This window comes from Wyeomyia smithii, chromosome 3, assembly GCF_029784165.1.
Source record: "Wyeomyia smithii strain HCP4-BCI-WySm-NY-G18 chromosome 3, ASM2978416v1, whole genome shotgun sequence".
Lineage (NCBI taxonomy): Eukaryota > Metazoa > Arthropoda > Insecta > Diptera > Culicidae > Wyeomyia > Wyeomyia smithii.
In genome coordinates, this window is record NC_073696.1 from 83,501,490 (window position 1) to 83,524,729 (window position 23,240).

Consider the following 23,240-nt stretch of genomic DNA (forward strand, 5'->3'; position numbering starts at 1 on the left):
GGAAAACTTGATTATCCGGAATGAAAAAATTTCTGATGTTCCGGATAATCGAGTCCGACCTCAAACATAAAATTCTTCTTATTTATTCGAAAACAACAAATCATTTATATAGAATAAAAAAAAATATTTTTCTTTCTCTGATTTGATTATGGGTCAGAATTCGTGAAACGGATCACTAAAAATCACGGTGTCTATTTTTTTCAAATAAGTATTAAAAACTTCGAGTTTCACTCGGGAAGTTGTTATAGTCATTAGTCGTTGCGGCACCAACTTTGAAGGCCCATATCTTTAGATCAAAATATAACACCACCGCGAAATTTTCAGAGAAGTTTCGAAATTTCGTCAAAAATACTTGTGATTTTTCCAGATTTTTCAGTGCCCCAGAACATAGATTTTCAACATATTGTTTTGAATAGTTACTATTGAAAAACTATTTTTTCTCCAAAAAAATATTCTCGTAAACCACAAATTCGGATGCATCTGCTGTGAAAATTTCATCAAATTCGATGCATTATTTTTAAAGCTATGTCTATTTAAAAACAATTTTGACCTAAATTTCAAATGACAATAACAACTTAAAAACTTATTCAAATTCAATAAAAATTACAAAATCAACTTCCCGAGTGAAATACTTATTTGAAAAAATTAGACATCGCGATTTTTAGTGATCCGTTTCACGAATTCTGACCCTATATATATAAAATACGATTATATTTAGTGAAATAAAATCGTAGACTATATATAATCAAGTCCGACCTGTATTCTCCCAAAAAAGCATTTTTAAATAGCTTCTCAAAAATGAGTCGTGTTCCAAAAATTAGCCAATAGCACAAAAGGGCATCTTTCGCCCATAGAAACGTCTATGCATAGTTTCAGCCAAGCCAAAATAACATTTTGAAAAAAAAAATTAACTGGTAGGTACATATTTTATAAAAATGCTCATCGTGTTAGATTTAAAAAAAAACAATTCGGTTGTTTCTTAGAAGAATATATATTAAAATGTTTGTTTCCAAACTGGACTCATCCGGTTGCCCAACGTGTTTAATTCTTTTGCGGCGCAAAAGGTTTTCTACTTCGTCATCTGGAAGCCGTTTTCCAAAATTCAAAATATTGAATTCAACGGGATGCTGCTCCCGGAGATGCCGATTGCAGTTCGAAATAATAATAGTTTTTGGCCAGTAAGTGCAATTCTCCGCCGCGATGCACTTGAAACCGCCATCCTCTACTGCGAAAACTTGCCGAACTTTTTCGGATATATTAATCTTTTCTACCTTTTTGTTTATCCTGAGTCCTGACACACGTTTTATACAAGCAAGATCTCTAAACCAACTGGGAACTTGAACCTGCCACCAAAACAAACTCATTATGGAAGTAGGAGACAACACACTTTTTTTCACTCTCTTTTTGACAAAAATCTCAATTATTGGCTGAATGATCATGAATGATCTTTGTTCATCATATGTACATGTTGCGACTAACCCCATATACTCAGCTGTGCACATTTAGATACAGATGTTGTTGTTAGCAGTCACAAGAAGAGGTGAATAGTGCGAAGGAAGAGAAAGAGAGTACGCCAGCAGGGATACTATTTACATGGTGCTTCTTTGCAATCCTCGTAACTCGTCTTACACATAGATCTGCTTGCAAATGTGGAAAGAGTAAATGTATATCGCACACTGCCAGCGATGTTAATGCATCACAAAGGAAATTTATATGTATTCAAAAATCGCTAGAAACGATTTTCTTCCATCGCTGCTCCTGTTCATAGCTTCTGAAATATAAGAACGATTTTCACATTCTGACGCAGCGCCAAAACTAAAAGTTTGATTACAATGAAATTCAATAGCTACCTTTCATTTGACACCAACATAGAAAAAATCAGTCAGACCATCTCTGAGAAAATGGAGTGCAAAAGAAAGGTGCACATACACACGTACACACCCACACACAAACATATACACCAATACATGCATATATGCAGAAAATGCTCGATTCGTCAAACTGAGGCGAGTAGTATATGCCATTCGGCCTTTTGGATCACTTTTCTACCTTCTTAATTGGCCAGTGATCGTTAGGAGAAAGTCAATATGTTTACTTTCATTATGTGATTTCACATTTTTATAAACAACGGACTAAGTTACAACCGGTTACAATGAAATTCAATAGCAACCTATGGGGCAACTAGACCTTTCATTCAACACTAATTTTGTGAAAATCGGTTCAGCCATCTCTGAGAAAAATGAGTGAGTTTAAACAACCTCGGGAAAACTTTTCTTTACATAACTTTTGAACCATATGTTCATTCATAACGAAATTTTAAAGTTAAGGGTTTTGAAGACAGCCCAATCATTTGAAACCAGTTTTATTGACATCGGTTATGTGGTTTCTGAGATATTGATGTTTCGTGATTTTTACATTTTGATGCATAACCTCCAAACTAAAAATCCGATTACAATGAAATTCAATAGCAACCTATGGCGCAACTAGACCTTTCATTTGCAATTAATTTTATGAAAATCGGTCCAGCCATCTCTGAGAAAAGTGAGTGAGAAAAAAAAGTTGCACATACACACACACACATACACACATACACACATACACACATACATACATACATACAGAAAATGCTCAGTTCGTCGAAAGGGGTCGAGTGGTATATGACATTCGGCCATTGGGACCACTTTTATACCTTTGGTTTTTCCAGTGATTGCTATAGCTTTCTAGGAGAAAGGCAAAAAGTTCATAATATTTTTCTCCATAGCATTGTCGCGAACTTAATCACGGCAATTATGCATGCAATAGCAATATGATTTGAACTGCCCATTCTTTAGCAAAGTTAGGAGAGTCTAATACTTATTAATGTGAAATTGTGAAAACGCTAGATTTTATAATTTTTAAATTCACGTTCTATGAACATCAAACTGTTGTATTATTCGAGCAATTAACAGATTTTCGTTTTCAACAGCACGAATGATAGGAAAAATTTGCTGCAATGGCAATGAAATACGTGTTTTGCGGTTCATATTAATCAAAACTATGACATAAATGAAGTGTGACAGATATGGCACTTGGTTGCCCCAGAAAATTGATCAAATAAATTGAGTTCATTAAACTATACACATGCAAGGACACAGGGCACAAGTAAAAATGATTGATTGATTGAAAAATGAATACACTTTCTTTGATTGGAAGTACATTACTCTTGATTCAGAACTTTTTTCAAAAAGCGTGATAAAAATGAAAGAAGCGTGAGAAAATCGAGCGTGAATTTGGCGAGTAGTGATAAAAATGACTGTTGATTAAATTGAAAAAGCACTGTACCACAATGGTGGTGATAGCAGCAAACGAAGTCTCGGTTTCATCATACATTCAAGAGAAACAGGTCAAGCGTATCATTCGTTGGAGACCCATCAGTGACCGCTTATGCGTGTTGAGAGTCAAAATCAGATTCTTCAGTAACAGCTTGAACAACGAACGACAAATCCGATGACTTAAAGAAGGAGTACTCTGAGCTAGAGAGTACCCAAAGTACTCTAAGGATATGGAGAGTGCCCAAAGTATGATACAAAGATTGTCATCGGTGACAGTAGCAATTGCTCGGTTCTGTAATGAGAATGGTCGGCTGCGGTTGGTAAACCTTGTTGCAGCCAGAGCAATGATAAGTTGTATCACATATTTTGCACGAAAAGATATCCGGAACATATGGCAGCACCCTAATGAACAGTGGTCCAAATGCAGCCAAAACCACAAAAGTCAAAGTGAACCAATCCGTTGAATAACATTTTTCCAGTCTTCCTCAATCCTTTTTAGACATAAATCCAAAATTTGAGTGCAATCCGTTGAGTTTGGATTTTTTTACAGCATTTGGTTGGCAGATGGTTGGATACGTGTAAATTGAGATCCTAAGGTGGTCGTTCACCTCTGTCCAGCAACTCCACGAGGTGCCGGCCGGGATACGAGTAATCTTAGCGGAGATCGGGTAACCAAACCCCGGTGGAAACTATGGTCGTATACTGACTGGGAAGGGGGTCGTACGCTGCTGTGTTCCCATATTAGGGGCGGTGTACAACAGCGTCTGACCCGGAGCGGGCGGCTGAATTATGAAATGCTGCATCCAGCCAGCTACACCTAAGATGGCAGCTCCATCAGCAGGATAGAGGTATCGCGACCCTGGTAAGGTAGCATATTGAAACTTTTCTTTCAATCACGAACAACGAATTTAGAAGTACAGAACGGATCAATCGGCAAACACCTAGGCCACGACTACGACGAAAGATTAGGGTAAACGATTGGAAAATGGGTACTTGGAACGTCCGATCTCTCAATGAACCGGCGCGAGCTGACTTGCTTGCTCGAGAACTACAGCGGCAGGGAGTCGAAATCGCAGCGATTCAGGAGGTTCGGTGGTCAAATTCCGGAGAAAGGGGATTCCGTGCAGTTTCACGCACTTCGTTCAAGTATCACATGTACTACAGTGGCGGCAATGTGCTGGGAAATCAGAAAACAAGAGTCATCCGGTGCAGGCACGTAGATGACCGTATATGTGTGACAAATTCTTTAACTAAAGCTTAATCAACACCTACGCACCGACAAACGACAAATCCGATGAAGTCAAAGATGAGTTCTATGACAAGCTTGAGCGAATCTATGACGAGTGGCCAAAAAACGACGTCAAAGTCGTCAACGGGGACGCAAATGCACAGGTTGGGAGGGGTGAATTCTTCCGTCCGGTCATTAGAAGGCATAGCCTCTACTCGTAAACCAATGAAAACGGCCTGAGGCTGATAAACTTTTCTGCGGCCAGAAGAATGGCCATAGCTCCTATTTTTCGCGTCTGAATATTCGGAAACACACCTGGAGGCATCCAAATGGAGAAACTCACCCTCAAATTGATCACGTACTGATTGACGGTCGGCGCTTTTCGGATGTTACTGATATTAGCTCTTTTCGGGGACCAAACATTTACTCTAATCATTATCTCGTCGTTTGTAAGATTCGCGCACGGTTGTCGGAGATGCTGAAATCTCGCCTAGAGAGGATGACGCGTTTTAACAATCAGCGATTGAAAGCTGATGGCGTGGCAGCAGAATACGCCAGAGAGCTGGATCAACGGATCGCAGAACAGCAGGAGGAAGGAGTGGAAGACATAAATGGGCTGTGGGACAGTATCCACGGCGCCATCAAAACGACTGCGACAGAGATATAGGGATAGAGATATAGGGAGGCAAAAGCTGCCGAATGTAGAGTTCACCGTCGGAAAAAGCGCGAGTACGAGGAGCAGGTGCACACCAGCACAGAGGACAGCTATGCTCAAAACGACGTGCGGAGATTCTATAACTGTCAACAGAGTCAGAAGCAGGAATTTCCCTGTGCCGGTCATGTGTAATGACAAGGACGGCAACCTGCTTACTGGTAAACCGACGGTTGCAGCCAGGTGGAAGGAGCATTTTTAGGCGCTATTGAACGGTGAGGAGCCGGATGAGCAGAGCAGGAACAGAATGACGATTATGAGTGAAGAACAAGCTGTGAAGCCACCAACACAGGACGAGGTGAAATAGGCGATTAGTGAGCTGAAAAATGGCAAGGACGGTATTTCGGCCGAAATTCTAAAAGCGGGAAGCGAGCGGCTGTACTATGCGATCCACCAGATAATACTGAGGATCTGGGCGGATGAACGAATGCCAAACGACTGGTTGGAAGGCCTCATATGCCCTATCTATAAGAAGAATCATCGATTGGATTGTGGCAACTATCGAGGCATAACGTTGCTCAACTCCGCATATTAAGTGCTCTCCCGTATTCTGTTCTTCAGATTTTGACCGTTAACGGAATCCTTTGTAGGCGAATACCAGGCTGGTTTTCGACAGGGGCGTTCCACGACGGATCAAATCTTCACCCTGCAGCAGATCCTCGATCTGTTTGTGGATTTCAAGGCGGCATACGACTCAGTAAAAAGAAACGAGTTATGGAAGATCAATAAAGCTGAGTCCTATGACGACGGAGGGATCGAAATCTGCGTGCAGATAGCTGGCGAGACATCAGCCGCATTCGTAATACTTGGTGGTAAATTGGAAGATGGAGTATGGTGCAGACGCATGAATCACGAGTTGTACCAGGTATACAAACATGATGATATAGTGAAGGTAATCCAGCGGGGCAGGCTTCAGTGGGCTGGACATGTAGCCAGAATGCCTGATGAGAGAGCCGCCAAAACTATCTTCAGTAGAGAACCAGAAAGAGGCCGTGGTAGGCCTCGCACGCGGTGGATGTACGCGGTGGAAGAAGATGCATGATCTGCTGGTGTTCGAGGAGACTGGAGAACGGCTGCCCAAGACAGATGCTTAACATCTATTTGTTTCTTTGGAGGCATTGCATTCACACAGGAACATTTACGCTTTTGCTCTATTTGATGTTATTCGGCAATGACAAATGAATTTGAATGCAGTGAGGTGATTATCAGAAGCTCTGAGTACCAGTGTTGTTTTAGGGAAGGGCGATTTAAAACGAACGGAAGGTTCATTCTGGACGATTTCAAAGGAGTAAACTAGCAGACTCATCATCTGTTAATGGACTTCAAGGTGGCATACGATTCAATTAAGCGGAACGAATTATGGCAGAGTATGCTTGAACACGGTTTCACAACAAAACTGAATATGCTGACTTGTGGCTGTTTCCTATCCTGCGTCAGCTTTGCTGACTTTTAGAAACAATTATATTTTATAAGGATTAAGTTTACACAATGAAGAGTTCGATTTTAAGTCAATACCAATTGAGCTTGATTATCTTGACAACTTCCTCAAACCTCTTTGCAAAACTATAACGATAACAACAGCCTAAAAAGCTAACGCGCTAAACAAAACAATGCTATTTCAAATCCTATGAAAGAGGCCAAAACCATCGGCCGAAACGTCGGATGTGAAAAAAAAATTCAGTTGAGGTTTTTTACAAAAACTGCAAAACCGAAAATTCCAGTCTATGATATGCTCAATTTACAAAATAAAAAAGTATTTTTCCACATTCTGTTAATGATACTATGTGGTTAACAAAAATAATTCGAAAATTTACAAATTCCGCATATCTTGGAGCATTTCAGCTTTCATAAGTCGAAATATCTTCCACACTGTTTGATTTGTTCACTTTCCAATTTCACATTTCCTACAATCGTCCGCATCTATATTGGAATTAATTTCCTCTAGCCATAAATCTGTTTTTCGATTAGCTAACCCACCGGTTGAAACCGAACCTCCCACCTTTCCCGGGGGCTTTGCCCACGCGTGATGAACGTTCCTTCGACACATATCCACACGGTTGTCTATTGCAAGTTCATCATCACCGTTCCAGGCTCGCTTCGGACCTGCTTGTGCCTGTACCATCTTCCAAGAGGTTCTAGCAACTGTTGTAGGTGTGGAAACCCTGTCGCCTATGTTTCGCATGCAATTTTATTGTTATACGAGAAATTTATCGACTCGAACATCTCTCAACTGCCGCTTGGTTTCGTTCGGTCTGTAGGTGAGTCGAAAATGCCAATCCTTCCCGGGACTGTTTCTGCAGTCGGGCAAGAGTGGAACAGATTTCCCACCCTCACTACCGCATCGCTTGGCTGTAGCATAATATGGAACTTCCCCTTCACATGTCAGACCACTCTCGATATGCTGCGAGGAAAGGTGAGAAATGTTTGCAATAATTTCCACGTCGATGAATTTGTTAAACTTTAGATGACCTTTGGCAGCCGTGAATCATGCCGGGCGGCCGAACTGAGTCGAGGAGAGCCAAGCTGAACCGAAGTTAATTTATGCTAGCTTATCGATGATTTTCACACTCGATTTCATTTGGGTTATGGCAGGCAATGCCCCGGATAGAACGAACGAGAATTTGTTGCATACTGAATGATTAAAGCGGGCTGAACGAGTGTATAAATCTGTGTAATCTAAAATGTACACAAATAATACCTGTCCTGCAGCAGGAATCACCATTTTAAAACATTGTTGTTTCCATATCAAATGCACAATACAATCGAACACTTCTCAAACGATACGATACAATCGAATAATGTGAACTTTGTCATATGCTTCACCGGGCTAAGTCCGGCGAGATAAAATACCGACCGCTAAGTCGGCACAAAGCGACAGCAATTGAAATGAATTTCCTGCATAGCACAGCGAAAACGCAATGCCGTAACAGCGATCCTGTTCGAAAATCCTCAGCACTTAAAATTTTGTTTTATCCCCAAACCACTCGACCGACCAGGCGTCACCGCCAGAACCCCATTTTCGGCCATCCCAAAGCCCAGGTGTCCCTCTTCGAAAGATGTTCCTGTGCATTACCATTTTGGGTCCTGTTTTTTTTTTTTGTTTTTTGGTTATCGATTTTAGCTTACCGTAAACGATTAGTTCGATCGGCTCTGCTGTCCGTTTTCCGGCGATGTTCTCCGCGACGCAAGTATAGTTTCCGATGTCCTGTTCGCACGTGTGTACATGGCCGGTGGATGACCATCGGCAGTAAAGTGAATTCACGAATTGTCCGGCGTTGGTCCCACGTCCGGTTACAGCAGCAGCAGCAGTCGGGCCAGATTTGCACGGCAGATCCCGGAAAGTTGTTATTTTAGGACACGCCATCAAGCGTGGAACGTTCGGAGTTCGCAGTAGCACGGCAGCAGTGGATGGTGAAATTGAAATAATAAAATAAAGTTTTATTATGGTTTCGTGTTGCCAGGATCCGCGGCAATAGGGTCCAGAGTGGGAGGTGATTTAGGGTGATCCTCAATCGGAGCTTTGGTGCCGGCGAGCATGTCGATTTCATAGCGTACTGACTCAAATTTTCATGTAGTAAAAAATAACGAAACGGAGTTTTAGCGTTCTATTGGCTTTTCAAACTAATGGACATCCTTCACAAGGGTACGTGGGAATCAAAGGGGTTGGATCGGATCTGGGCGAGTGCGTGTTATATTGAATATTAATAGGTTTTCGGCACAGTAAATGGATCCGAACGAGGATTGTTGTTGTTGTTTGGTACGAGAGATGAAGATAACGAGGAAAAGGGTAGGAACGTTACAAACCTGTAGTTTTACACCATTTATCGTGATACTGCCCTCGGACGTGAAGGACAGCAGCGGACTGCTGGCGAGAGTAAAATTGTTTTTCAACCACGTGATTTGAGGCTTCGGATAGCCCTTCGGGGCAGTGCATTTAATTTCCAACTTTTCTCCCGCTTCAGCACGCAATTGCGTCGTCGGAAGGATGAAGTTCTTTTTAATGTCTGGAATAGAGGAGAATAGCGTGAAGCCGGGATTAGTTGAGTTGTTCAGATTCGAGCGTATTGCTAGTCAATTTAACTTTACTGTTATGACGATGTAATAGTCCAAAATTAAATTTATTTAGCTACAAGTGTAATGAGGCCCATTATCCGGTAGGCTTTATTGATAACAGCTGTAAGCTTTGCTGCAATAGCCAATAATTAGAGCTAAGATGTTTTAGTGTTTTGACATAATGAATAATTATAAGAAGCAATCGTTATTTGACCACTGTTTGATTTGAGATATAAAGCATTAAAACCTTTGACTATTTCTTTCAACATAGAAACAGTTACCGCAAATACGAAAAAGCAACGGACATTGATTGTCGGTTTGAACTCATTATCCCCGTTCCAGGAATACATTCAGGAATGTATCCAGAACGGTTTATTTGATTGACGGCACAAATATAAATGATTGTTTAACGACGCCAATTATACCGGGTCTTCGACAATGTTGTAAGAATTGTTTTTGACCATCAGAAAAAATGTACACCGTAAAACAAAAAAAATGTTGAAAAATACCCAAAATATAGTTATATATTAAATACCGCAACAAACCCTGTCCTTTAAGAATCTGATTCTTTGTCAAAACCTCTTGGGTGTAATTAGATAGTTTTCTGAACTTCAAGAAATAAAAAATAAGAAGTTTAAATTTGCAAAAGCAATATTTTGAAATGTTTTTATATTGCATTTTTTGTAGAACTTGTAAAGTTAAACTTTCCGGTAGCTGAAAGAATTTATGAGACCAGTTGACTGACATAAAAATATGTTTAGAGCCAAAACTTTTGCTTATATTCGACATATTTTTTTAAAATTTTTATTTCTCCAAGCCAATCAACTATTATCGTTTAGGTAACAGTTTTCGTAGAAAAATTAGGATTTTTAAAAAAAGGGATTTTGGGATATCTAGTTTATAATTATATTTTTGTTCTATAAATATTTTTTGTCTTAGGGTGTAGTTTTTTACTGTCTACAACTTTGCCAAAAATATACCAATGAAATAAACCGTTCTAGCTCTAATTTTTGTTTACATTTCAACTTTTTTCTTTCTCATTTCTCCATGATTCATCAAGGCTCAGGAATTTTTTGGTAGGTTTTACGAAAAAAAATGAGTTTAAAAAAAAATACCATTCTGAGTTTGAAAACGAAAATTTGGAAACCTGAAAGGGAAAAATATGTTTTATTTTAAATGCTAATATGTCGGTTGATTTCCATTAATTTTTTTTCGTACTTGCAGCAATCGATTGGAAAAGTATCCATGTATACTAGCGAACCTATACATTAGAGAAATGACAAGACACTCACCGTTAAGGCAACTGTCAACATCAAAACGGATAACGGCAATGCTAAATAATACAGCTCGCCCGTTTTGATGTTGACAGTTGCCTTAACGGTGAGTGTCTTGTCATTTCTCTAATGTATAGGTTCGCTAATGTATACGCACAGATGCAGAAATTTTAATTTGATTATTCGATCATTCAAGTTGAAACGCAGATTTCGGTATGGTTGGTCACCTAATGTTGGTTTTCCTTAGCACAGTCGACAGAATTATTTACCTAGTTAATCGAGAATGCATTCTTTGGGCTATATAGGAGCCTGTATCTGCTCAAACCGATCATTTTACTAGTGAATTGCGACTGGGGCAGTCCTCAGTGGCAGCAGCGGTACTAACTCTTTTAAAAGCGGCTATTGTACGGTAGCGGCACTGATGCTGCAGTGAGTACATCGGCTGGCACTTCCTCCAATAAAAAGCTGCAGTATTCTGACAACACACAAACTGGCAATCAAAATCTGTAAGCCGTCCAATTTTCACTGTGAAATACGCTTTCCAATGTGTTATCAGAAAAACTTCTTAATCCCACTGTCGCACAGTGGAGCACTTAGAACACCAAACCTGATCAAAATTATTTTGAAGGTTTTTTTGACTGGAAACGTATCATGGATCGAAAATATAGTATAATAAATAGTTGAGACTAAAAACTTCATGGAATAACCCACCTTTGAGTGATTTGTTACTTTTCTGATGATGTAGTTCGGATTGAAAGGTAGTTTGTTCTCTACTGAACCTTTATGAATGAAACATAACTGTATTTCAGATCAGTGAGGTTCGGGGTTAACACTATTTTAATTATTAATCAATCTGAACCTTCAGAAGAATCTGAAGAGTCACTAGTATTATCATCATTGTCCGTGTACGAACATTTCACTCGCAACATTTGCATTGCTTCGGACGAAAAAGTTTGACCGTTTTTCTTGGATTTTGGCCTAGAACTCGTAATCGAAGGATCCGAATTCAATAGCAAACTGTTGAGAATGTCTCAGAACACTAATTCATTACATAACAGAGGTATGTTCTTGTAACTAAGTCAAAAACACTGCCGGAAGCTGAAAAGTTGAAATTTTTCGATGATTTTCACAATGATTTAACTCATGAGTTCGGATTGGTTCGGATGATCTGATACCACCAGTTTGACCATAAACATACAGGCTTTTATTTGCAATTGACTGTTTACATTGAAACTCATTGATACTTACCTTACCTCATAAAATATGACATATAAAAAATCTCATTTACAGCATGTTTGGTGATTTCTACAATGTTCCCTGGCAATATCGAGACTACTTATAAGCCTTTGAAGCTTACAAATTGATTGAACTAACCTACTTTGACAATCCCCATAGTTGGTTTGATGTTAAATCACTACGTTGCACTTGATTGTTTTGAAAAAAAGTGAACGGTACGGGAGCATCTAATGCAACAACAGAAAGCTAAAATTCTATCGATTTCAACCAGCTGTAACAAAGGTTAACAATACTTTTGGATGCCCATAAGCTGTCAAAAGATTCAGTAGGTATCACACTTCAAAATAAGACTATGCAGAACGTGGTTAATAAACTTTTGCTTTTTTGACTTTTGATCAGGTTTTTACTTGATTTACTCCTATGTGTGTCGGGGGTAGCGATCAGCATCATATGCTGATTCAATATCGAATATGATGCGATAAGCATCATATTCGATATTGAATTAAACAACAAATTGTCTTTCTCATGACAAATTGAACAATTGATTTGAAGAGTTAATATTTTCTCGTTCATTCATTACACTGAATTCAAAATGTTAGAACTCTTCCACGAAGATAGTTTTAAATTCGACTTCATCTCCATGTCTTAGCACGACCTTTCTCCCATCCTATTGAACAGATGATAAGATGCCTTCGCCATACGCCAATTCACCAGAATTTCCGCTGTCGGTGTAGCACAAAGGTGCAATTAGCATCATGTCTGATTAGTGAACAACAAACAGTCCTTTTGAGGACAACCATTGTTTGGTTAAAATTGCAGATTATATTTAATGAACTGTTATTTTAATTTGCATGCACTCTGACCGTTGAAACTTTGGAGCCTGAAAATTACCCGATTGTTAAAATGCTCATGAATAACTTTCTCAGATTACCTGTTATTACCTAGTTACCACCAAGACATCGTAAGATTTTTTGATACTCCCCTTCCCCCCTAATAAGATTTTACTGCCAGCATATATAGATTTTTATTTCAGTTTTATCATTATGAAGCAAGCGCAGTATTTCGTTTCCTCCTCTGTCCTTTATGCGAGTAATTCCGTAATTTTCTTTTCGGGAATTTTACCGTCCACACTTTTATGAACATGATTATTTGAACAGCTACACTAACAATGTTTTTCTTACGTAAGATAATCAATCCACCCCCTCCCTTCCTTGTAAGATAGCGTAAGAAAATTGCACACCCCCCTCCCCCCATATTTACTTACGTAATTATTGAACGGCCCCTTATGCGATCACTCTCAAAAGCAACAACGCAAGTAATATAGACTGTTCCGAAAATTATAAATACATCTTCTTTTTTGAACAAAACAAAAAATACAGGATTTTTTGGGTCATTCTATCCTGAAATATAGATAATAAGTGTTTTCTTTCCAGTTTCAATTCAAGCTGGGATTATTTTTCGTAGGATACGCGAGTTCTCTAACTTTTCTCTTAACACTACTCATAAGCTTTTACACAGTGTGTTCTCCGACCATTTTTACAACTTTAAGCCAATCTTTTTTACATTTTTCAACATTGTCCGCTGGTTTGACATATTTCCTCAGCTTTGCCTTGGTTAAAGCCCAAAAAGTTTCAATAGGGCGAATTTCAGGGCAGTTTGGAGGATTCATCTCCTTTGGGACACATGTGATATTATTCGTTTTATACCACCCTAGTGCATCCTTAGAGTAATGGCAGGAAGCAAGATCGGGCCAAAAGATTGGAGAATTGTTATGCTGCTTAACCATGGGTAACAACCTTTTCTGCAAACACTCTTTCACGTAAATTTTACCATTCATTGTGTCATTCGTAATGAATGGACGAGATATTTTCCCACATTCACCAATGGCCTGCCAAACCATTACCTTCTTGCCGAATTTTTCGGTGTAAATGGCTTTCATTGGTCCAGGGACATCCTTTCCCTTCGGTGATGTATAAAATTGCGGTCCTGGCAGAGTCTTATAGTCCAGTTTTATGTAGGTTTCGTCATCCCTGATAACACACCCCATTTTTTTGGTCAGAAGTTTGTCATAAAGCTTCAGAGCTCTCGGTTTCACAGATTCAGCTTGTTTTGGATTTCGTTTTAACTGCTTCTGCTTCCGACGGGTCTGCAGACCCATTCTTCCCTTGGCACGCATAACGTTACTCGCCGAGGTTCCAAGCTTTCTCGCCACATCTCGTACTGATACTGAAGGATGCCGCTTGTAGTATCCCTTAACCTTTTTGTCCGTTGTGGGATCAACAGGCCCGGGTTTTCTACCACGTCTTGGGGCATCAGTAAATGTGCACTCTTCACAATACTTCCGCAATGCGGTTTGAACTGCTCCGACACTTATACCTTCTTCTCTGGCTAATTTTATTATAGAAAGACCACCCACGGTGCCCTATTTGTGCACAATTCGCTTTCTTTTCTCGTGAGAAAGGCCACGCATTTTCAAAATTACACACTAAATGTTAGAAAAAATGACAGCATCTGTTTCTTTCGGATATAAACAACAAGACGCAGCCAACATTTGGTTTAATACTGCACGTTATTTGAAATGACGGTTGATCGTAAGTGTATTTATAATTATCGGAACGGTCTATATAATAAACAGCTCTACGTAGCTCTACGTCAACTTTGTAGTCGTGGCTTTGCACAAAATCATTCTGATTTTGAGTTGAAAACCCTCTAAAAATTACAAAATAGGTATTAAAAGTTAAGACCTCTGTTCATAAAAGCAGGTTTGACGTAGGACTACACAAATTACACTGGTCAACACAGGTTTGACACTTAAGTTAAAACTGGAAAAAAATGGAAAATTGTTGCTCTTTAACCATTCCTGTGAATTTTGGTGCCCCTAACCACCAACATTTTTTCAATGACTTTAATGAGTTTTCTCTTAAACATAGAATCAAAGCGATGAACCCGGCGAGCAATTACTATGCGACACTTTGACGTAAGTAGGCACGTTTTGACAATGGGTAGGGGCACCAAAGTTTATAGGAATGGTTGAAAGTTAGAATTTTCTAAAGAAACTATTTTTTCGCCTCTGTGTTATTATTCATCAAACTCCTAAGTTATATATCCTGATAAAGACCATGACCAATGGTAATGATAGTTTTCAAAAATGAGGCACACAACAGTACGATATATTGTTGTGTGACTGAGAGTGCAGCACTGCTGCTATCTATTTCGGTTTTGCTGGATGCCAATTCGAAATTAGTCATTCCTTCGGACATTAATAATGCGGAATGAATGTCTTTGCGTTTCACAAAATTGAGAGAATGGTGTAACAGCGAAAAAAGGCGGGACAAGGTGATATTATTTTTATCAAATTGAAACTGTGAATTAGATCCGTTGAAGATGCGCAAGAGTGCGATATTTTTCAAATCCGATAATACTGTGCATAATACTTCATATGTCAATCGAGATATTAGTATTCAAAATTCGTTTTACTGTAACGAGATTAAATTGAATTGGTATTATAACATCTGTTACCGCTACAATCTGGAAATAGAAAGCGAGTTCGCGATTGCACGAGCATCGCACCATAGAATTTTTTGACATTTTATCTAGTTAACGACATATAGATAAGTGCAGTCTATTATGTGGTTAAAAAGTTATTACAGTTTAAAATCCAACCCAACATTTGATCGAATTCCTTTTTTTTTTTTTGAAAAAAAAAACATTCACACTTTAAACAATTAACAACAAATTAAATTTAACTTTCTTGCATTTGATGCATTTCACGCTATTGTTTTGTGACTGGTGTTTGTCATTTAGCGGCTTTTATGTCTATGCATAACACGCATGTTCGCAAATCAACCCGGACCAACCAATTCTGATTTATTTAAAACTTTACACAGATGTTTCTTTTATGCCAAGATGTTCGTTGTTTATGAAAAAACTACTACTGCATATTCATCATTGCAATTCAAAAATATCAAACGATAAGCTCTCAGACTCAAAATTGCAAAATACGGTTTGTATCATGGATAAAAAAATGGGATGTCTTTTCTGCATGAAATTTCTGGACTTGGAAAAATGATGTCCAAAGCAAAGCAAAGTAAAGCCTTGGTGCTACATTCCGTATCGGAACTCGACCTGCTGTTTATTATACACAGACTTCGCAGCTAACTGTTAAGTGTACAGGACAATTGCGAGGCTAGTGCTACGATCCTACTGACACTAACAGTCTCTCCCGAGCCGAGACTCGAACCTACGACGACTGGCTTGTTAGGCCAGCATCGTACCTCGAGACCAGCTGGGAGAGTTGAAATTATGTCCAGTACTGCATATTCTAGGTATGAAGTGGTTTTAAATTATTATATAATAATTATTAAATTATTATATATTCTAATTCTGTACGTTCCAACGAATTTTACCACTGTTGAATGTTTTTGGAATGCTTACAATAAATTATAAATCACAAAAATTCAATGTTTACTTAATGGAAAAATCTACGTCGAAAAATTTGAAGGAATTTAACTACATCCGAAGTAATCAAATCAAATCCAAATGCTCGGAAAACACCTTTGAAGAGGCAGATCGACGATTGATTGCAGCGAAATGAACTTTGCCGCCTAACAACGTGAAATGTCCGATGGCGCCTAGACCTAACTGATCAATATTCTCGGTGCGTTTTCCGGTCTGATCTGGCGGCGGCGTTTCGAGGAAGTTGGCTGGCGACCAGCCCAGCCGGTCAGTACAACTTTGTTGGTGACAGCTTGAGCACAGGCCCGTCGCTAGCCTGCAATCCACACCCACTCGCCAGGTTACCTAGTGTGGCGTCGTTGGACCCAAAGTTGGCAACGGAACCGACAAGGAAATAGCATTAAACATTGTCATCGGCAACAACAATGTAATTTTGTCGCGCAAGTCCCCCCGCAGTAATAATCGGTCGGGTACAAGAAATGTAACGCCATCAGCGCGCCAACCGAGCGGGCAAGTGATTCCGTATTATGCCTGCACTAGCATATTAGCATTAACATATTATAAACGAGCCGTAGATGTATCGATAGAGATAAAGCGGCAGCACCAAACCGCGCCGTGATGTATGAACTGAACGTGACTAGATTGGCGAGAATATGGCGAAATAAATAACCCCTGATCACCGGTTGATGATCTGAGGCTGGTTGCTGAAAGGATGATTAATTACACTTATTTCGACCTCCGGGTTTGAAGTGTGATATGATTTGTGCAAGCTTGTTAGTTACAAATATTTATAAGAGATCTCCGAGCTAAGTGAAAAGCAAAAACCACATATTAAAAGTATCTATTCATCAAAAACAACATCAAGGCAAATCAAACGTGGGTGTAGAATGTAATTGAACATTTTAACATCTTGATAGTCTCCCGCCGCAGAAACATCCCTCATGAGGTGTCATCACATTCCAGATACTGGTTTGTACACGTAAATATTATTCAATATCCTTCATAACATTGCAACTGGATGGTTCGAAGACGTAACAATCCCGTAGTTCTGTCGGTCATGTCAAGCCCAGCCCGGAGCACAATAATGCAAACATAATTTATCGTCTTCGTGGAACAGACAACCAGGCCGGCTCGACACTTGTGTTGATATATTTTACAAACAGTTCTTTTATGGCCACCGTAAATCATTTCACTCTATTAATACATTCCCACGTCGTTCTGGGCGAGGGAGGAGCTTCCATTCAAATGGTAACCCAAATAAATTTCGATCTGAACAGTACGGCACTGCGATTTTTCTTTTCGATCTTTCCTTTGGGTTGTGGAAAAAAATTATCATGTCCTCGTAGAAAAAGGCGGCTGTGCGAACGCCAAAAAATATGTTCTCCTCAAGAAGAATGCTTAACGACTGTCGCTTCAATATTGTTGTTTGTGTGGTCATAAATTTTCGCTTGATTATGACTATAGAGCTGAGAAAAACAAATCTGTTTCTAATTAGTGACTGCGGACAGGCAAACGAGACGGTTCTTTTTTCAACTCGACAACCGGTTAATAATAGCTCGAATATTACCGGCGGAAATCAATTCTCTAAAAGCATCCATTTGATATCCATCGTAATGAAAAAGTCGCCGAATCGGCTGTTCGTGACAATCAGGAGAACCTGCTTGCTGCTGTTGGCAGCCAATAAAATCCCGAAACAATAGGAAACGAGCATGATCCGGAGCTTTGTATTGTGTTACATTGCTCCGATTGCCTCATCCTTTCTGCCATCAGTTGGAAGGTACTCAACCGTGCGGGTTGTAGTGAAAGGCCAGTGCCATTGTCTGGCTGGTGAGAGAACAGACGAAACAGAGAAAAAAAACTGGAAAATCATAAAACGCGATCCTACAACAGACCTATTGTTTCTCGAAGCGTAATGGGAATAAATAGTGCGTGAATTGCACACTGAGGAGGACTTTGTTTAACGGAGAGACCGTAGGCTGGTGTGAATCGGTTTACTTCGTATTGAAGGATGCCGTTTTGAGTTTTAAAGAATAATTACTATTTAATCTTGTGGTAATATTCATAATAATTTCTTATTTCCATCTGAATTTAAAGTTTACATGAAATAGGTGAAGGGGAAAAGCCAACAGTTTGGCATAAAAACCCTCATTTCTTTTTAACTACCTTACTTCTAACATATACGACATACAAAACAAAGTTCTATCACATAACAAATCCTGTTAAGGACTAATAAAATAATGGTACAGTCTTAATTTTAAGCGAAAAGTTATACCGTAGGATAGTTCAGAGTCAAGATGAACGCCATGATCTTTCACGATTTCCACACGCTCTAACTTACAACCAACGTGTAATTGATGCGGTAGGCTTCGCGGCTCGACTTATGATGAAACAAGATTGACAGAGACTTTTCGACACTAAGGGTCATTCGTAGCAAATTGGGTTAGACGATACTGTAGAATACCGTAATTAACCAAACTTGTCACTTTGGTGTATATTTTGAAATCACCAGCATACACGAGCTTGCAACTTCCGGTGATTATGTTTGTAGCATAGTTGCAGAAATAAATAAGCAGGATTGGCCCGAGATTACTGCCTTGGGGTACACCAGAATGGTTAATAAATTCCTGGGATAAATGTTTTCTGTTTTCAGAGGCGAGCTGAAAATTAAATTTTTTAACTTTTTAAGAGTTATTTTGTGGTCGATATGATCAAAAGAAGCCTCTGATACTTATGATCAGTATGAATTACAAATTTATTTGTTTTTGAATCTATACGGCAATTTTCCTAACAAAATGGACCAACAATCTATATATTATTTATATATACTATCATGTTAAATTGAACGATAATGATCAAAGATAGTTGAAACGAATTCGATACAAAACTGTTATATTATTAGATCTATCATCTAATCTAGAACCGAATAATTCTAGAATTCTGTGTTTCAAACAACTAATCTTGAGATTGGATTTACTTGGACTTAGTCAAATTGTAAGTAATTAAAATTCAAATAAATTTTAAACATAACTGATACATATTTCAAGCAGTAAATGTGGAGCTGACGATTGAAAAATGTACTAACTGGGGAAATAGGGTAATCGCTCCATTATTAATCTCAACAGCTTCGTGCACCTATATTCATCTTATTTCTCTCATTTGTCCAATTTATCTTCAAATTTCTACAAATTTTTGAAGGTATATCTATTTGCTTTTCGATTTTTTCAAATGGCTAAAAGTTTTACGATGAAAATATGGAAAAAATTGACGATAAATTGATCAAAAAGGCGTGATGAGATGAATATAGGTACTGAGATGAATATGGGAGCGCATACCCTAGTTAATTAGAAATTTACGAAAAATATAGTCCAGGTGGGAGTCGTTTTTCGTGCAGTGCTCGGTCTTCTCGCATACCGAGTCGATACCGTTGCCCAGTGTTGATTCCGTTCGGTTTCAACAGCTTATATTAAATTACCGGAGTACCCGATCATGCTCGTGATCAGGCTTGTATAGAAGTGGAGCAACGAGTGCAAATGCCACGGGACACCGAATCAAGGAGCCCCTAGTACTGGGCCAGACATGACAGACGGAAAGACAGATTTTTGCTCGTCATCTTCCAGCGAAGCGTTAAGCCTGTATCAGACTAACCGTTGCAGCGGTCAACCGCTACCGTTCCGTTCTTTTTCGACCAATCAGAACACAGCGGTCGATCGTCGCTTGTTGTTGTTGCAAAAAATAGAATCTTTTCTATTTTTGCCGCCGACCGTTCCCAACGGTTGCAGGCTGCTGTCATTGACATGGCGAAGGCAAACGAATCTCTTCACACCTACACAAGATCACATATAGAGACTTGACAAATGAAAATGTGTGCTTCTCTTTTTGGCACACACGACAGCCAGTCAAAACATTAATAGCACCGGCAACGCGGGTTGGCGATGTCAGTTTTCGACCAACGCACACTGGCAAAAATGAATCCAAATTCCCACTAATTAAAAGCCGCTGGGCTGGATACCTTAAATTTAACATTTCTTATGTAAAATTGGTCAACAAATTGATTTGCGATGGTTTCATTTTGGACAGGGCACCTTATATCGAATCATGAAATATTTTAAACAATAGGGCTTCAAATACTTCATTTTGTTGTCCTTTGTCTACGTATAGTTTATTTTGGATATAGAATCCAACTATAAGTGTTAATCAACTTATTTTAAAGACAATTTGAAACACATAGTTTTTTTGGCTTTTTAGGAGACCTTTAGCCGCGTGTGATACTTTATTTTCAAAAAATACATCATCTAGAAAATAAAGTCACGCCGTTACATTATTATCACTATTTTTTTTTTCAACATTTATTTACATTCATACAGACATTTTATTGAAATGGCTCCCTTTTTTCTTCTCGTTGTTATTTACCCATGAATATCTGCTTACGGGTTGACAACGTTTTCAATAATTTCCTCGTCCTTCAGGATTTCGGAATCTGCATTTTCTTCATTGCATTTAAAAATGAATGTTTAAACTTACTTTCATTTACACATAAGGGTGGCCTAAAGTTGCACTTTGCACACTGGTTTGAAACGTGAAAAACGTGATCGTCAACCTTTTGAGTGTGAAAATGCTATTTAAATTCTATAGTGCATTCGACAATGTTTTTGTTTATCTTAAGGGGGAACTTTTGATCCAAATAGATTTTTGATTAATCTGCCTAAAGGTGCAATGAAATTAATATTAATTATTTAATAATAATTTACTCTATAATTACTATAATTACTCATCAAATTAAAGTTAAGTCTTTAGGAAAGTTGTTGGTAATATTATGCAGAAAAATTTTGCTGAAGACGCTTTGATTCTATCTCTTGAACATTATAAATATACCACATATAGGTAGTTTTACACACACATTACTTTCTTTAAATGTTTGAAAATCAAAAAATACCAATCAACCTTTTTGAGTGTGATTTCGGAGGCCTTATTCTGAATATTTTTACATATTTGAGAAATATATCATTCTGCCGAACATACCATGCAATTTGAGTTCTAATAAAATTTTGTCTTTTTGAATTTCAAACAAATTCTCCAGGGATCAAACCTTAAATTAATTTTTTTATCAGCTCCTCCGTTCCCATCTATGTTAAACCACGCTGTATCATGTTTTTTCAGCAACACTAAATTTTTCGGACGGGTTTTCAAACCTCCGCTAAGTGTGGAGTATTTTATGGACACTCCCCAAATGATCAATAGTAAACAGAGACGTTGACAAGATAACCAATATATTATAGAAGTTTCCATACCAATTTCGGAGTTATTTGTAACATAAAAAAATATGTACCTTATATCGAGGTAAAATGTACTTTATATCGAGTGACGCTATATCGAAGGTACTTTATAACAAGGGTACCTTATATCGAAGTTCGCCTGTATTTAGTTTTTAGTTGTCATCCCGCTTATGAAAATGCCTAATGATCGATTTTCGCAGATTTCTAGTAACCGGAAGTTCCAAAATATTTTCGTTCAGTGCAAAATGGTCCAAATTTAGGGGGAAATTCGGGTCTAGAGCTCTATAGCAACATTTTAGAGAAAAACTTTCTTCTACAAAGTTGTTACATATTATGAAAAAATTATCAAATATTAGGGTGACCAACATTTTCGATGCAATCAAGTATCTAACTTTTTTATCTTTGTAGATAGAAAAAAAATTGTTCTTCAATGTTATAGCTCCATTCATTTATTTACATTATTAGGGTGACCATAAAAAACAACTGTGTTCGATGTATTCAATTTTTAAAAAATCATAACTTTTGAATCGATAAAGAAAAACTTTCCTCTATGTAGCTGGATCAGTTGACCACGGGCGATAAAGTGACGGAAATGGCTAGGCGGGTAACTCCTTATACTGAAGCAAGCTGTTCCTGCGTTTGGCATTGATCCTTATCGGACAATTTTTCCAATTCAGCATCTTCGAAAGTTTCTGGCATTCTTTCGCGCGGTGATGGAGCCATTTATAGTACGTGTTTTACTTGGAGCAGTATTTCTGTAATCTTTTATAATTCTCGATGCGTTTCAGCCAGCTTTGGCACATTTTTACACAACTAAAATTATGTTAAGCCTAGGAAGGTCAAAAGTGTATGAGAGGATTCTAATAAGAAAATCCTGACACACTGAAGTATTTTTTTAAATTATGGATACGTACCGTTCAAAAAAAAAAAAAATGCAAAAAACCTCGTTATTTGGAAAAACGTCGTAAAAAAACGTGTGAAAATGTTTCTTTGTCAAAAACACCCTACTATAGTTTGTTACCGTTACAGTTACTTACGTGATTGTGCGAGGACGAAATATCGTGCAAAAAACGTGTAAGAAAAAACCGGGTTATTTGAAAACAAAAACGACGTTAATAAAACTGTGTTATTTGGAAAATCGTCGTAAATACCGTGTAAAAACGAAAAAAAAAACTTACTGTAGATCCTAACCACTCATGCAACGCGAAGTTTTGTATTTTGTGCTAAATAAAAATAATGAAACCGTCGCACAATGCGTTGAATATAGGGTCAAACAATGCGTTGAAGACGGGACAAAAATCAAAACTACTCAATTTTGTCGATAAAACATGTTTATGTAACAAGGAAAGTTGTTCGTTATCTTCAGAGCTGCTAAATGCATAAGGGTCTTATGTGATTCACTTAATCACAAAACTGTCCCAAACGCCAACGCACTCATCCTATACCAGAAACCGTTGATCTCTTTGTAAAAGTTGTACATTGTAACGGAAACTGCGGTTACTATGTTTTACTTACTTTTACATAATTGCAAAAGTGACTTAAGCGCAATTATAACGAAAAAAAAAAGATTATTTTGGGTATTCTTTTAGATATTCTTATTACCAGAGTAATGAACAAATTTAAAGTTCTTCATGATGCATATTATATTATTGAGTCAAGTTTTTGGTCATCTTCAGACGAATTGGAATAGTTGTTTGA

At 38.3% G+C, this 23,240-nt stretch overlaps 1 protein-coding gene across 1 annotated transcript in view; it reads right to left on the bottom strand.

The window, feature by feature from the left end:
• LOC129731933 (netrin receptor unc-5-like) overlaps positions 1-23,240 on the bottom strand; it is a 333,354-nt gene that overhangs the window by 156,122 nt on the left and 153,992 nt on the right. Inside the window, exons 4-5 of the mRNA XM_055692326.1 lie at positions 9,056-9,255; positions 8,378-8,456 (exon numbers count right to left, since the gene is read on the bottom strand). Coding sequence (XP_055548301.1) covers positions 8,378-8,456; positions 9,056-9,255 — 279 coding nt within the window. The remainder of the gene's footprint in view (positions 1-8,377; positions 8,457-9,055; positions 9,256-23,240) is intronic.